The following is a 17,500-nucleotide window of genomic DNA, read 5'->3' on the forward strand; positions in this document are numbered from 1 at the left end:
TTAGAATTTCCCCCGAAAATTCACACCCATCCAGCACAAAAATCTACTTTCTTACTCAAACTCAAACAAAAAAGTAACAAATGAGCTCTACAACACAGTGTTTAGTATTTATAGTTGTAATCAAAGCATTTCTTTACAGTTTGTGATGTACAAGAGAAATCAGAATGAGAAAATTGTCGGTTACATCGTAACGAATGTGACGATTTTCCTATGGGTGGTAAGGAGAGGGTTAAAGGGATATGTTATAAATGAGTAATGAGAGTTAAATAAATTTCCAGGTAGATAACTCCTTTTCAAATCGTAAAAAAAGGGTCAAGTAACCTAATAAATTAAGTATGAAAGGAGACTTAAAAAAGGGCAGTAATCCAGTAAATACTTCATGAATATTAAAGCATCTCGTTTATTTTTGGTTGCGTCCCTTGAATGTTTTATTTTGGTCGCATTTTGCCATTAAATAAAATTAAAATTCCCTTTATTCATCCCAGAGGGGAAATTTGTCTCTAGGGTCTATTCCAAGGGATAACTGGAATAACCCAGGCATCAGCCGCAGTGCAGCCTCGCAAATTGAGCAAGGGCGAGGTGACTTGCTCTAGGCCACACACGCAGCGGTGGGTGATCATCGAACTCGGTACCTTTCAGGTACGAAGCAAAGACTGTACCGCTGAGCCATGTTAGGCGATATTACGTTTTTTTAACTGTTTACGGCCAGGTACTCATTTTACACCCGAGTTCAGTGAGAGAATGTGAGTAAACAGTATATATATAATTCCAAGATCCCAACTATGTGCCACTCAGAGTACGACTCAAACCCTGGACCTTCTAATTAGAAGCCGAGTGTCTAACCATACCAGTGCAGTGAGATTCTTTCAATCAAAGAGGAGCATGTTCCCAGCCCGGACAGATCTCCGTCTGCTACTGGACCAGTGCAGTAAGATTCCCCTAGTCAAAAAGGAACGTGTTCCCAGCCCAGGAAAACTGGACCAATGCAGTAAGAGTAAGAGTAAGCTTCCACCAGACAAGGAGGAACACGTTCCCTGCCCAGACAGAACTACATCTGCTTCATTACAGTTACAGACACCAATGAGACTGGGTGGGGATCCTGACCTCCCATAGTGGGCAGGGAGGTACATGCTGTGTCCTCTATCCCCCCATACCCGTTTTCCAATTGTTTCCTGTCGTTGTCTTGGAATGAGATTACTTGGTTTTGTCCTGACCCTGGCTGGAATTCCTTGGCTGGGAGGGAAACAGTCGATTGTATAGTTGTAGTTTTGGGAGATAATATTTTTTTCATTGTAAATCATCTCTCTGTTATGCATTGTATTATGTTTAGTTATATTATATTATATGATTGGTAAACATTTGAGTGTATTCCTCTTAGTTGGGACCTGCGCTTGTGTCTGGATGAGACTTTTAGGTGATCTCAAACTAAGTACTTTGACGGTGTGCTCTTGGAATCTACGTCTGTTTCCTATTTGAACCAATTCCCCTTTGTCTTACCTTTTCTTTTGTGCTTTAATTGTAATTCTAGAACTTTTTACTATCCCATTTTCTTCCTTTTTACTGGCGCTGATATGACAATGTGTTGCAAGCGCCGTAAAACCCTTAAAAACAAAAAACAACACCAATGAGAAAAACTAATTGAACAAAATACCAATCACGGAACGCTTCGGGCTCAAAATCCTTTTTTTTTTTTTTTTTTTTGTTTGTTGCTTTAGGTCTCTTCCAACACAATTGAGGTTATATGAGAGACCGCTGAAACAAAAAAAACAAGCAATCCAACAAAAATAGTACAAATGTAAATCAAAATCATAACCTAAAGATATCATAAGCTAAATTATAAATAACCAAGAACAAACAGGCAGAAGATTTACAGAAAAAAAAAAATATCCCTGTCAAAACACAATCACAAACCAAAGAAGCAGGATAGGCTAGTAAAGAGAAGAAGAAACGACATCACTATCGGATCGTACACCCATGCTAACATCATAGGTATATGATTCAAGGGTGATGCTCCCATCCAACCACCCGCAAAATCCTTCTTCAGCCTACAACAAAAAAAAACAAATATTAATACTTAAAAACCAGATAAATGATGCATTTATGTTTTTATTGGGGGCTTTTTTTTGTTGTTGTTTGTTGAAGAATGGTTTTGAGCTCGAAATGTTCCATGTTTGGTATTTTGTTCATTTTTGAAACTGTTATATTCTTTTTTATTCATTAGTTTTTTACAGTCCACAGCATCTAGCAGCTCAATATCACAATGGGAAAAAAGCGAATTCAATTGTTTTTTTTTTTTTTTGGATAAATAACTATTTATTATCTTTCAAACAATTTATAATAGTAGCGACAATAATATTACAATTCATGATCAACATATTTCACAACATATTCATGTATGTATACCCTCCTTCCATAAGATACAATTTTAGGTACGCAATTTATGTTATCGTACCGTCAATTGGCGTAACTAAGCCCTAGCGTCAATTGGCGTAACTAAGCCCATGTGAATTTGAAGCAATTTGAATAATCTCATCTTTGTTGCAGTTATTTTGCATGTAAAAAGACTAACAACAAGAGATGAAGTGAGTAGGAAAGTGCCACTTCATCTCTTGTTGTTATCAACATAAGTGCCTGCTCCACTCACTTTTCTGAATGTAAAAAGACTTGAATTTTTATCAAAGGAAATAATTGCCACAAAACAAAACAGTCTCTTATTGGTCCAAAATTCTAGAGGTAAAGTTTCCCCTTTAGGCAAAGTTAGTCCGGTTGACGGTAGTGAAAAAATGATACTTAATTGATTCACATACGCTCCCCTTTACTTTAAATAAAGTATTTAATAAAACAACGATAGTAAAGTAGGCTTGTAAAAGAACCTAATAATAGTAATAATAATAATCGTAATAATAACAATAATAATAATAATAATAATAACATCGTCATCTTCCTCCTCATAATGAATTTCTAAAATATCACTTAGACAAGTCCGTCATTTTAACTTTCATGAAGAAGTCTCAGTCGATACAAAGTTACATATAATTATGACGTCATTTAAACCGGCTATGACTGATTTTAAGCGTCAGTGATTGACATTAAATAATTTGAGATGCTTGCCAAAAGCCTATCATTTTTGTCAGTGCATGACATAATCAGTCGGAAGGTGAACATTTTGGATCTGCATTTTTAAAAAAAAGAATATGTTCCCAAAACCATTTTAATCTTTATTTGAAGTAAATCGAGTGATTTTTCATGAAGTTATGGTCAGATGTATGGGAAAGGTATCCAGCAACTTTTCTCAAATTTCATACTTTTTCAACTTGATTAGCTGTAAAAAAATACATTAGAAATGAAATTAAGCTTTAATATTTCCCGATGTACAAAATGGGTTGATTTAATCATTTATGACAAGAACTCACTTTTGATAAAAATTTGACCTTCTAGCTAAACTTGGCAATATCTGAGTTCAAACCTTTTCACCATCTGACTCATTATGTCATTCACTGTAACATTTATACAGTACTCACTGGTTTCCAGCTCGCTCTGTAATGTGCTTTCAGCATGAGTACTGTTTAATAAGAAGATATGTTTTACTTTATGAACTATGATCAAGCGATCTTTATCTTTCCATATTTTTTGAAACTCCATGCAAATAATCGTTACAAACTAAAACATCTGCGTTATTAAATTCTAATTAAGAAAAAATTACAAAATCCAAGAAGACAATAACATTGCTAACAAGTTTGCTTTGTTACAGCTAAAGTCAATTTCCAAGTATTTCATGGAGACTTTCCATGTACCCTCCCATGAATAATATCTTTTAAATAAGAATCCTTTCAATCTGCAATTTATTTTAAAAATATTTTGAGTGATTTTTAACACATAAAGTTTCGTTAACATTCACCATTAGCACACTCTATATATAAACCAATATAAATGGATATTTTATAAAGACATACCTATACTAATACTACTAAGAGTAAAGAAAAGTAATTTTCACACTAGAAAATCTCTGACATTTATAGACATACTATAGTGCCCCCCTTTTTCACGTTATTAACCAATCAAATTAAGGCATGGATGAAGACCAGCCTTGAACCATCTGCTTTACAAATTATCTTTCACCCTTTCACTATTTAGATATATATTTTTTTAAAATTTTGTTGTTTTCTTTAGCTGGAGCTGTTATCTCCCCCTGAGGAATCGGTGAGTGGCGTCCCCTTGTTTACGTCAATGTCCCTCCATGATCGTGATGTTGCTCCATCAGCAGACTTTCTGGATGAAGATCCAACTCCACCACATTCTGTTGCGCAATCAGCAGATTTTTTACGCATTGCAACAAGCTCGCGTCGAGTTTTCAACTTTCGTCGCGGTATCTTAGACCCTGAAGATTTATCATCATCTACGTTCTTGATGGATGATTTACTATTGTTGCTATCAATTCTGTTATCTTTCTTGATTTTCTTTGATGAATCCACAGAAGAACAACGCGGTCGTTGACTTATTTGATCGTGTGGTCCACCTGTTTGATGAGCACCGTTTTCACCTCCAACACACTGATTTGCTTTGTCTCTTTGCTGAGTAATGAGGTATTGGTCGAATGAGTGAGGTCGTTGGTTGTTGGGTTGAGAGCTGAACGAAAGGGGAGAAGAAGGAGATGAGTGTTGTTTTTGAATTCGGTGAGGTCTTATCATGACTTGAGGTCGGCCATCTTGAGTTCTGCTGACTTGTGGATTGGGAATGCGAGGCGGTAGAGGAGGTGGAGGAGGGCTAGAGTTGCCATCCTCTGATGATGGAGTTTTGGTGTTGGTGATGTTGTTGTTGACAGATTGAGGTGGTGCTGGTGGCGGTGGTGGAAAAAAACAGGCTATGTTCGGATTTGGTGGTAATTTTTTGGATGACTGTGGATCTGATGGATAAGGTTGGCCATGGTGGTGGTGGGGGCGCTGGATTTGGTGTTGATGAACGGGGGATGGATAGCTTTGAGGGCGATGGGTTGGGGTAGTGTTTAGGAGGGGAGAGATTCTGGATTGGGGTAGGCGGGGAATTGTTTGATTGACATAGGGGGCATGAGGACGGTTGATATGGTGGTGGTGGTGGTGGTGGTTGTTGTTTCTATTATTGAAGGAAGCGTGGGAACTATGGTGTCTTGGTTGTTGTGATGGCGAAGATAACGAAGCTGAAGGAGTGGAATAGGAGTGATAAAATGGTAATGAGGAGTGTGGTCGTTGATGGAGATGATGATGCTGAAATTGTTGATGTTGATGATGAAGGTGGTGATCAGAGGAAGGTGATGGACTACTGTCACCACTACAGGGTTGACTTGATGGTCTCTTAGTATCTCCAAAAGTCTTAGTTGTCATTACGACGGGCGGGCAAGTTTGGCAGTTGCTTCTTCTCTCTAGAGAAGTAGGGGTTAGGCTACCATTCGTTTTGATGGAACGAATAGGGGAGGATGGAATAGGATGACGACGATGATGATGATGTGGATTTTGATGATGCATTTGTTGGAGCTGAGTGTCTTGGAGATGGCAGCTCTGTTGACCGTTCTCGCAAATTGCATTCATTTCTAGATCAGCAACAAAATCTGAATATGTTGTAATCTTATCAATATTCATGTAATTTTTAGCAGATGTGTTGAGGATTTCACTGTTGACAACTTGATGTTGTTCCTGATCCGTTTGATGTTGCAGATATTCTGAGTTTGAACTTCTTTCAATTTGTTCTACGTTTGAAGGATTTATTATTTCAGAGGCTTGCTGATGTCTGCTGTGATCTAAAGACCCGTCATTGCCAACTGTATTGGTGGAACTCTGAAAGCTCTCTGAGAGTTCCTTCTCCTGTTCCTTGGTATAGACATTGTTCAACGCAGACGTTGATGACGATGGATGCTGATGCTGGCAAACATCATCATGATCAGTATGATTATGATGATTGTACGACATTGATAAAGATAAAGATGATGACGATGATGAAGGTGATAATGACCTGGACATAGATACTGAAGACAAGGATTGATGACTTTGTTCCTGCTCCTTACTGTCTGAAAGATTTAAGGCTTCCATGCTATTGAACAAGGAGTTCTGAGAGCCGCTCATAGCATCAATTCCAACATCTCTTGTCTCAGGAACTGTGAGAAGATGAATCCTGATTTGTTGGTTCTCATCATTATTATCATTATCTCTCTGATCAATTTCCTCACAAACTACTTCTTCCTCTTCACCATCATCATCATCATCATCACCATCATCATCAGACCTATCACCAACATCATTTCCATACATGCAAGACTGTTCCTTCTCCACCCCATCTTCTTCCCCTCTCATCCTCAGAACAGCAGCAGCTGCAGCATCCCAAATCTTCTGGCTGTTCTCCGACAGCCGGTCCACCTTCTCTGAGAGATCCCACATTTGTTGATCAAGGTCGATACTCTCAGAATCATCTCTGCTGCTTTCCCTTGTGTAACACAAAATCAGCTGATTCATCTTAAGTCCAATTTTAGATGGAGGCCCGTCCCTATCTTGAACTGAAATTGAAAAGAAGTATAGATTGTAAGCCGCTTAAAATTATTTTTAAAAAATTAAAAAATAGAGCTTTTATATAGCGCAATATCCACTAAATGTGCTCAAAGCGCTTTACGAGGGATCCCTGACCAACAGCATCACGTTGCATATAGAACAAGATATAACGCCTGTTAGGCGATATTACAATTTTTTTCCCAACAAAGACAACGCTGTTAAAGCCATATACTCATTTTACACCTGAGTACGGTGAGAGACTGTGGGTAAAGAGCCTTTTCCAAGGACTCAACTATGCGCTGAGCGAGGCTTGAACCCAGGACCTTCTGATCCGTAAGTGAGTGTCATACCACTAGACCACATACCTGCACAAAACATTAAAAAATAACTATCACAAAGCCAATATGTATGTGGTCTTGTGGTATGATATAGTCGCCTTCAGATCAGAAGGTCCTGGGTTTGAGTCCCACGCTAAGAAGAAGAAGACGAAGTAGAAGAAGAAGAAGAAGAAGAAGAAGAAGAAGAAGAAGAAGAAGAAGAAGAAGAAGAAGAAGAAGAAGAAGAAGAAGAAGAAGAAGATGAAGAAAGAAGAAGAAGAAGAAGAAGAAGAAGAAGAAGAAGAGAAGAAGAAGAAGAAGAAGAAGAAGAAGAAGAAGAAGAAGAAGAAGAAGAAGGAGATTAAGAAGGATAAGAAGGAGAAGAAGAAGAAGAAGAAGACGACTGCAAAGACGAATGAGGCAGAGGAGGAGGAAGAGGAGATGAAGAGAACTAAAAAGAAGAGCAATAATAATAGTAACACCGCCAACAACCTACCAGAATTAGGGCCGATTAGCCTCTGACACATCATGTGGTCCAGCCCAATGTCACTGGCCAGGCTGTCTCCGTCGTCGTCACTACTCGATGTTGTTGTTGTGGCCATGTGACCATCAAAGGCAGCCAGAGTCTGGACAAAATATCAAAATGTATTATTAATTATTAGGACCAATAATATCATCATCATCATCATCATCATCATCATCGTCATCATCATCATCCTCCTCACACCATAATAATAATAATAATAATAATAATAATAATAATAATAATAATAATAATAATGATAATAATAATAACCCTAATAATAATAATAGTAATAATAATAATAACAATAATAATAATAATAATAATAATAATAATAATAATAATAATAATAATAATAATAATAATAATAATAATAATAATATTGGGCAGACACACATAAATAGGACCAACTCTCGTGACACTATAGGTTTATGCCTTAAAAACCAGTGAGAAGTGAATAAAACTCGAAGGCTTTAGATCAGAAATGATCATAAAAACCGAGCGAATCTCGTGTAAAGTTGTAGAAGCTGTTTAATAATGCCCTATACTGTACTTGTAGTTTTGATATTCCATACTTCAGAATGCATATTCTCTTCGTATTTATCTCTGACGCATACCTTTAAAAAGTAAAGAATAGTTTATGTACACTTCCGAATGAACTGTATTCAAAAGCAGTCGATCTGGAATTTTATGAATTACTTCCCTTTATCCAATTGCACCGTTACAATCCGTAATTATTATTATTATTATTATTATTATTATTATTATTATTATTATTATTATTATTATTATTATTATTATTATTATTATCATTATCATTATCATTATTATTATTATTATTATTATTATTATTATTATTATTATTATTATTATTATTATTATTATTATTATTATTATTAGTGAAGAACCTGCAATATTTGTGTAGAAATCAAGGCTATTACGAACAGCCATTCATCTGATCTTATTTATTATACTACTGTATTCCGAAAATAATCATAGATCGGGGAAAATCTGTTGAGCCATCAACGATCGAAATAGATCATTAATTAAAAAGTCTGTTGGTGTGCTCAAATGAATCCGGCAAGAGGGCAGCAAGATGGCCGCTAATTCCCAAAGTCAAATTTGGGACTGACTATTTTACCCTAATAGATTTTCTAAACAATTATTTGAAGTTAACGGGTGATAAAATGACCCTTAATCAAAAGGGTAAAAAGAAAGATTTTCAAGTTACATGTTACATTTTTTTTTCCACTTAAAATTGATAATTTATATTGTAAAGTGTCCAGAGCTTGTGTTTTACACGAGAATGAGCGTTGTATAAATGTGTATTATTATTATTATTATTATTATTATTATTATTATTATTATTATTATTATTATTATTATTATTATTATTATTATTATTATTATTATGGTACATCAATCTGTAAAAACATATGTTTAGATTTGCCAATCATTCTGTGCTCATTGGCAAATATTTAACATGAGCTGTAAAGATCAAACTTTACCCTCAATCCTATTGTTTTAAAAGAATAGATTAGGTTTAATGTGAAACACGACATTGTATGCGGAATGAAACCTGGATTGGACATGTGAAAAAAACTGATATTATATCCTAAGAGTTAATGAAAAATTGTGGGATTGCCCCCATGTCCATAAGACTAAGACCCATCCAGTTATAAGGGCTACAATAGCATTACATAGTTGAGTCCTTGGAAAAGGCTCTTTACTCACATTCTCTCACCGTATTCAGGTGTTAAATGCGTACCTGGCCGTTAACAGCGTTGTCTTTGTCCGAAAAATTGTAATATCGCTAATCAGGCGTCATGTCCCGTCCTACATGTTAAATGTTGCTGTTGACCAGGGACCCCTTGTAAAGCGCTTTGAGCACATTTAGTGGATATTGTGCTATATAAAGCTTAATTATTTTACCTTGATGTCGTCCACCGGAGCTTTGACATCCCATCCTTCAAATGCCTTTTCCAAGTCGTTTGAATGCAAAGGCATTGACAAGCGTTTTGCCTTACTGTCCCTGTCCAAAGTGTCGCCTCTCAATGTTTGTTGCTGAATCTGACTCAAGTTTCCTTCACTCGTCCATCGAACAAGCCTTTTCTGACTGAATCCATTTTCAGATCTCGAACTTTCAACAGCGCTTCGTTGACGTCTGTAAACAACATTTTCGAAATGCGAAGGAGAATTGAGCACATCCCTACCATCTTTCTGAGACCTTGGACTTGACACGAGATTTTGAGAATTCATGACCTCGTATTCACCTTCATCCAAACTTTCTTCAGAGGTTTGACTCGTATTGTCTTCATTGAAACAGTCGTTTAAGCTAAGTTTTCTGTGATAAATTTCACTGCTTATGATTGACTGACTTTGGCAGAACGCTGTGTAATCAACATAGTCATTTTCTTTGGCACTACTTTTTACAATAACCAGTTTTTCATTGGAAGATGAAGCAAGGTAGAATTCATCATCCACCCAGTGGTATCCATCAGCATCTGTCTTTGCCGAACCATCACCGGAAGCACCCCAAGTAGATGAAGAAGCTTGAGTATGAGATACAGTGAGTGCCCTGTTGTTCGTAGGCTCATATTCCCCACTGTTTAGACTTGAGAGGCTGTTATTCAATTCGTCCACAGTTTTTGACAAACTTGCAATTTGTTTAGATATTTGGTCAAACTCCTGAAGAGCGATTTCGTCTTCTTCGTTATTTGTTTTATTGTTGTTGATATTGCTTGAACTATTTTCATTACATGAACTGCTAGTCATTGATACTGATAGCTTTTCCTTACTCTCGAAAGATGATGATAAGAGAGATTTGTTTGATCCAACCTGGCACAAGCTGTAGAATTGACTGTTGAACTGGTTTTTATCAGAGGTGAGAGGTCGAGGACTTTCGTCGCTGGAGACCCCGCCGGTACTAGTGTCTAGGGAGTCTTTGGTAGAGGCGAGTTCGGATCCATCCTCATCAAGCTCTGTGACATCAGACAGATCAAGCCGAAGCGATTGGGTGAGGAAGGGGTAGTTGTCCAGCCTATGCCGCTGAAGTTGCTGGCGGTGATGGCCGCTGTAAACATTGTGGTATCCATGGAAACGCTGGAAGTGATGGGTGGATGAGGAATTGGTGTTATTATTAGGTCTTGACTGCTGGTGATGATGACTATAGTGGTTTGATGAAGTGGATGTCGATAGCGATGGTGATGATGATGAAATGATTTCGTTGTTGCTAAAATTTCCATGTTGCTGTTGTTGCTGCTGCTGCTGATTGCCTCCCTGAAAATAAAATGAAGCATATAAATTAAATATATAAGCAAATACAATATTGACCCTGATTGCAATGACGTATTTAACCAACCTGTCAACTACTACGAAAAAATTGGGGTTTTTTTTGGGTTGTTTTTAAGGATTTTACGGCGTTTGCAACACATTTAGGTTATATCAGCGCCGGTAAAAAGGAAGAAAATGGGACAGTAAAAAGTTATAGAATTACAATTAAAGCATCCAAGAGAAAGTAAATCATAGGGGAACTGAGAACAAATAGGGATCAGATATAGATTCCAAGAGCATACCACCAATGTATTTAGTTTGAGATCACCTGTAAGTCTCATCCGGACACAAGCACAAAATCCAACAAAGAGGAATACACTCAAATGCTTGCATTATACATTCAAAATAACAAATATAATAATACATAACAGAGAGATTATTTACAAGGAAAAAAAATATCATCTCCCTAAACAATAACTATGCATTTGACTGTTTCCCTCCCAGTCAGGACTACGGTCAGGGCCAGGACAAAACCAAGTAATTTCAGTCCAAGACAAAGACAGAAAGCATGTTGGAAAACAGATATAAGGGGATAGAAGACACAGTATGTATGTACCTCCCTGCCCACTATGGGAGGTCAGTAACCCAGCCAGGAAAAAAATTTGGTAAAATTACGTAATTTTCAAAACAATTTCAGACCTCTATGAACATCTCTAAGTCATTAAAACTTATTGAAAATTATAGTTGATGCCAGACTACAGCATTATACAGATTTTAACGTGTTTTATGCAATATTTGCTTGGCATCTTGGTGCAGCTTTGTTCTTTTTAAGAGAATTAAATGAATGAAATGAGCGACTGAAACTTGACTTACAACAGCACAGTGGAAAACGACAGTCATTTTGGTCGTTGGAGTCTTAGCATATAACCATAGCATGATTAGGTCCTACACTACATGTGGATTCTGATAGCATTTCTATCCCACTCGTCTTCATCAGACATCTGCATAGATTATCACACAAGGCTCGGACTGTAAACATTTGAATAAGACTTGTGGGCCAACCAAGATAATGATATCAAATTTCTTTTATGGTGTGTGGCTATGTGGTCTAGTGGTATGACACTCGCTTTTGGATAGGAAGGTCCTGGGTTCGAGCCTCGCTCGGCGCATAGTTGAGTCCTTGAAGAAGGCTTTTTACTCACATTCTCTCGCCGTACTCATTGTAAAATGAGTACCTGGCCGTTAACAGCATTGTATCTGTCCGAAAAAATTGTAATATCGCCTAAAAGGCGTCATGTCCCGTCCTACATGTTAAATGTTGCTGTTGGCCGGGGACCCCTTTTAAAGTGCTTTGAGCATGTTTAGTGGATATTGCGCAATATCAAAAAGCTCAATTTTTCTATAATTCCACTTACCCAGTATTTCTTATGTAATACATCCAACTGAGAGGCAGAGACAGATCTCTGTAAAGGCATTCCAGAAGGGGCATTGTTGCCACCGTACAATTCCTCTTCTTCAGAGGAGGAAGTGGAAGAGGTAGATAGCTTGGATATAGAAGAGCTGCTGCCATTTCGAATACTATGCTCTGAAAGTGAGCGCCTGAGGTACGGAATGTTGCTGAGGTCATCATTGGTTGGTTGATAATATTGCCATTGGGAGCAAAGCTCAGTTGCAGTCGAGTTATCAGCCGTGGAAGACTTTGAAGAATATCCTTTGGTGATATCAATAGTGTTGTCATCAACATCGTTGTTACTATTATGACAATGGCTTGGTTGACAATGGGGAGGAAAATGCTTATCATGAGATGAGGTATCGTTGCTCATATTGTAAGATAATGATGAAGATGGTTTCGATAAGGCATTGCTATTTTGATGATGTTGGGATATTGCTTTAGGTTCAGGGTCGAAAGCTTTTGAAGAAGATATTGCTTTTTTGTCGTTGGTGGGGGAAGTATACTCATGGTTAACATGTCCATTGTAAAGAGAAGATGATGACGTTGGTAAAGATGATGAAGATGCTTGATTTTGTATGTCCCATTCATCTTTTTGCAGCTGAACTCTATCATTAGTCAACAATGGAAAAGGCTTATATTGAGGAGGTAGAGTTTTTGATAGAGGTTTGCTGTCACCACCATCAGAGTCATCTGAAGAAGACGTCGCGTCCTGAAATGCCTGATTTGTCAACATAATGAGAGACTTTCTATTTTCAGTGTGATTAGAAGATGATTGAAAATCGTTGTTTTGAGTTGCTGATGATGATGATGATGATGACGATGTGGAGGATGAAGAGGATGATGTTGACATTTTGGAAGTAGAATTCATGACATTATTCATTGCTTTTGAACACGAAGGTTGTGGAACGGATACAGTAACGCAAGTCGATTTTGGCAAATTGCACATATTATAGTCATCACTACGATTCTTTTGACTACTAACACTACAACTAGTTTTACATCCATCACATTTATGAACAGTGCTCTTATCTTTGAGGTTATTTACAGACGATTTTGTTGATACAGAGTTATTTTTTGGTATATTATGTTGAGACGAAACTGATACAGAAGGATCCTTATGCTCAGAGATTGTGTCCACTTTACCCGAATTATCCAATACCACCGAATACTCTGCTTTTGTGATAGAAGTTGCACAACTGTTTTCATTTTTGGCACTGGAAAAGGAAGACGTATTTCCATCATTTAAATTTCGACTTGTATCTTCTTTCACAAGTTCCAATATTACACCACTTGAGTCCTGAGATTTTGCATTCAAAACCAAAGTAAATTCTGTAGTTACATCTGAATTCTTTGAGGGGGAAATGGTTCTAGTGTTAGTTTTAGAATCACTAATAGTCTTTTTCTGAGCCGTATTGGAGGTTGTTTTTAATGCATCGCTCTGTTTTTCCTTGTTATTTCCTTTTGATTTTTTGATTGAATTGGGCAAAATGACGTTTTTTACTTTGTCAAGGGAAGAAGAGAATGATTTTCGATTTTCAGAAAGTTTTTGTTTGTCAGCTGACTTACTGGTCGTTCCAGAAGTTGTTGATGAGGTTGCCTTGTTACTATTCTTTTTATTTGTTAAATTTGGAATCTTGGTAGAATTTTGTTTTGGTTCGTTAGTTTTGGACTGAGTTGGCGATTTTTTTGAAGAAGCAACTGGGAGATGCTTAGAAGTTGGAGTTGAATTCTTTTGTGTTCCAGTAACATTTTGAAGTTTGTTTTGTTGTTGAGGCATTTGTTGAGGTAGTTTTGTTGGTTTTTCAGGTTTGTTTTCGGGTGAGTTGCCAACAGATGTTTGTTTAGCACATGATGCTACTTTAGCACTGGTAGGGGACTGAGGACTGGAGTTCGAGGCAGATGAAACATTAGCATTTGATTTCTTTTTTATCACAGTGTTAGAGTTTTGGGAGCTGCTGTGTTTGTTGGTCGTATTTAAATTGTTTTGATTAGCTCTCTGAAATTCATTGACCAAACGCCGAGGGCTTTCTGGTTGCTGGCGGTAGCTGTTTGAAGAAGAATTGGGAAAGAAGTGTCTGGGCGATGATGGTGATGGAGAGGACGACTTTGTCGGTGTCGTTGGTGATGCCGTATTTGGAGATTGTTGCTGGTCAGAGCTAGATTTTGAGTCGACAGATTGCTTGCTGGGAGAAACATCACCTCTGTTTTCAAAAAGACGAGCGATTTTTGATACTTTATTATCACCACTACAATTTTTCTTACTATTGTTGTTGCTCTTGACAGGTATAGCAGATAAATCTGTAGATGATCTGGATTCTAATGATTTTTTTGGAGAAGACGTTTTACATTGACCTTGACTGGGAGCTGAGGTTGATGATGTTGGAAGAAAATCAGCAATGGCCAATTTGGATGTCTTATTTGTTAATGTCGTTGGACTTGCAAGATCTGTACTTGACATGGAAATCTGTGACGAACAGGAGCTTGTGACCATTTCAGCTGTAGTACTGTGGACCGATGTCTCCATTGCAGAATCTTGATCACTGACCAAATTGTCAAATGACCGATCTCTTGCACTGTTACTCTGCAGAACTGAATCAGAATTTCTCCTCTCAAGAACAGCTCTCTGGTAGTTTGTGTCATTGCTCCTACCATTTATTTTTAAAGAACCAGTCTTGTTATTTATATTCAAAACAAAATGCGCTTCTGTGCTTGTTTCTGAACGTTTCAAGGTTAATGTGTTATCACAGAATCTCTCTAGAATCTCTGGATGAATATCCGATGACATTGTAGAATAACCATCATCTTTGCTCCCTGATCTTTCCACGCGAAGGTTTTCAAAACTGGAATCGGATGAGGGACATATTTTAGTTTGGTGGGAAGGGCTTCCAAACTCCGAATGGTGATGGTGTGGATGTTTTGAAGGCGAGTCTTGTGGAGTTTTTACCGACTCTTTAGCCATGATATTCCTAACTATACTGTCTATAACGGTACCATCCGTTTTCAAAGGATTTAGTATTGGATTCGTTTGACTGTCTTGAAGAACAAAGCCCACAGTCATATTTGAATTGCCAGTACTGGGGAAACTTTTACCAGTGTTATCACTATTGCTTTTATGGTCGATAGACACGGATGTTTGAATGCTGTTATCTCCCTTTGACGAGGACGAAGATGAAAGAGTTCTTGACCTGGCTTCAGGTTTGACAGCTCGGATTGGCTTACGTGCAACGGGTGGAGGGATTTTGCTGGTGGGGCTTTTTAGAGAATTTGGAGATGTAGGCAAGGAAGTAGTGCCACCTGCACCTTCGCTCATTACATTGATTTGCTGTTGGTGTTGGAAAGAGGTGCTTGCTGCAGAAGAAAATGTGCAATCCTTTTTCACTTCTATGACTGAAGATTCCATTTTGTTCATGGAACTCTTTGACTCAAACATTTTTATTGGAGATTTGTCCTCAGAACTGCTGGTAGAACTGACAGAGCTAAAACCTCCTTGAAAATTAAAGTTTTTGTCTTGAGGAGCTAAAATTAACTGGCCAGGTCTTGATATTGGTTTTGGGGAGTCTGAAGACGGACTGGCAGCGTTGGGAATAAACCTAGGACTTCCTGCCATGCCGTCACGATTGATGACCAAGGACAAGAGTTCGTTTCTGGAGAATGAGTGGGGGTCTTTTGTGCTGTGAAGCCAAGGAGGAGTACCTCTGTGTGACATGGAGGGGGAGGGAGAGGGGGAGGATTGGGAATGGTAGCTGCCTTTACTGGCGTAGCCCAGGTCTTGAGATATTTGGCTTGGGTTGGGAGAGAGTGAAGGGGAGGGTTGGAAGTTGGAGTTGGATGAGGAGCGTTGGAAATTTTCTGTGTGTATTTCTGCTTTAACTTCAGTTGTTGTAAAGTTACTGTTGTTATTTGGGATGGAAATAGTGGCTGCAAAAGGGGAGGCTAGATTTGAAGGATCAGTAAGACTTCTTGTGACAGCCTTTTGTGAGACAGTTTTAGACACAATGGGAGCTGAAATTGGGGTTTCAGTATCATTTTCCTGGTCAGCAGCTGTGTCAAGCTCTGGGATGTAAGGTTCATCATAAATAGGTTCAGGTTTTCCTGATTTAGTGGGGTTAGGAAAACTTTGTTTGAAATGTTGCAAAAGGTCAGATTTTGCTCCAAGCTGTTGTTGCTTGTTGATGTTCATAAAAGCTTTGTAGAGGTGGAGATGACGAGGAGAATCTGGTGATGATGATGACGACAATTTTGAAGATGACGATGATGATGAAGATGAGGCACCTTTTCCTTTGGACACCATTGCATTGTTTGAAATTGTCTGGCCAGTAAGTTTATCTATTCGTTTTTGGGGAGATATACACACGGACGACCAGTCAGAGAAGAAGTCATCGTCCAAAGCAACCTCAGCCTCTTGGCTACTGTCAAGAATTTCGTTGAGAGACATGGTAGAGGCGGTGCTGAAATCTCTGGACACAGGTCTAGAGTCAGAGTCTTCATCACTGTAATCATAGTAGTAGTATTGACCTGGAAGAGGACTTGGGGATTTCCCAGAACGAGGAGATTTGACAGAGGACGCTGATGGTTCAGCAAAAGGATTTCTAAGTGCTTGAGACGATGAGGTTAAAGGTTTGCTAGATTTAGTTGAATGTATCTGTTGCTGCTGTTGTTGTTGTTGGTGTTGTTGTTGTTGTTGTTGTTGTTGTTGTTGAAATGGATGTTGTTGTTGATGCTGAAATGTATTTTTAGATGATCTATCAGTGGAAGTTGATTGATTAACTTTACTACTGCTATTATCCTTGCTAACAGGTTCTTGAGATTTTTTATCTTTTGTATTAGCGCCATTTTTCGAGCTAGCATCACTTCCTTTTTTTACTGTAGTAGCGATTGGTGGTGTTGATGTAGAAGTTTGTTTCGTTGCCGTTGTTTTATTAGCATTTTCTTGTTTGACATTTGATGAGGCAGTCTTGACTTTTGAACTTTCTAAACTAGCATTATCCTCTTTTGAATGTTTAGCTAGGAGTTTCTCAAAACTTTTATTAAAAGCTTCAAAGCTTTGATGGTTAATATCACAGACTCCAGAAGAATTTTTCTCTGTGGCTATATCAGCTGATGTTGTTCTAAGCAACAGCTTTGCCCCCCTGGCATTCAAACGTTCAGGCGTTAAGGAATCTTTCCATTCAGAGTTGTCCATACTTTGGGACAATTTATTTTTGGAAGATGTAGTAGAAGTGGAAGTAGATTTTGATTTGCTCTTTTTGTTTCCCACGCCGTAATGAGTTAAAGCATCCGCTGAGGTCGACTGTTTCAATCTCTGTCTTGGAGTGTTATCATCGTCATCGCAATCATTTCTCTCATGAGTCTCTGAACCTCTCCGAGATCGCAGTCCGCCTTTTCCCATTCTCTTCATCCAGCTGAAAGGGCCTGATGATCC

The 17,500-nt window shown here is 38.0% G+C and overlaps 1 protein-coding gene across 5 annotated transcripts in view; it reads right to left on the minus strand.

Moving 5' to 3' along the window:
• Nucleotides 1-2,284: 2,284 nt before the first annotated feature.
• LOC144958983 (uncharacterized) overlaps nt 2,285-17,500 on the minus strand; it is a 278,895-nt gene continuing 263,679 nt past the window's right edge. For all 5 annotated transcript variants that reach the window (XM_078891283.1, XM_078891287.1, XM_078891288.1 and 2 more), the window contains 4 exons: nt 12,041-17,500; nt 9,285-10,631; nt 7,326-7,455; nt 2,285-6,520 (listed from right to left, as the gene is read on the minus strand). The exon at nt 12,041-17,500 is cut by the window's right edge and continues 102 nt beyond it. In XM_078891283.1, the coding sequence (XP_078747409.1) occupies nt 4,167-6,520; nt 7,326-7,455; nt 9,285-10,631; nt 12,041-17,500 (9,291 nt within the window). In that variant the 3' untranslated portion in view covers nt 2,285-4,166. The remainder of the gene's footprint in view (nt 6,521-7,325; nt 7,456-9,284; nt 10,632-12,040) is intronic.

Source organism: Berghia stephanieae, chromosome 13, assembly GCF_034508935.2.
Source record: "Berghia stephanieae isolate SIO BIC M18660-M18661 chromosome 13, UCSD_Bste_1.3, whole genome shotgun sequence".
Classification (NCBI taxonomy): Eukaryota; Metazoa; Mollusca; class Gastropoda; order Nudibranchia; family Aeolidiidae; genus Berghia; species Berghia stephanieae.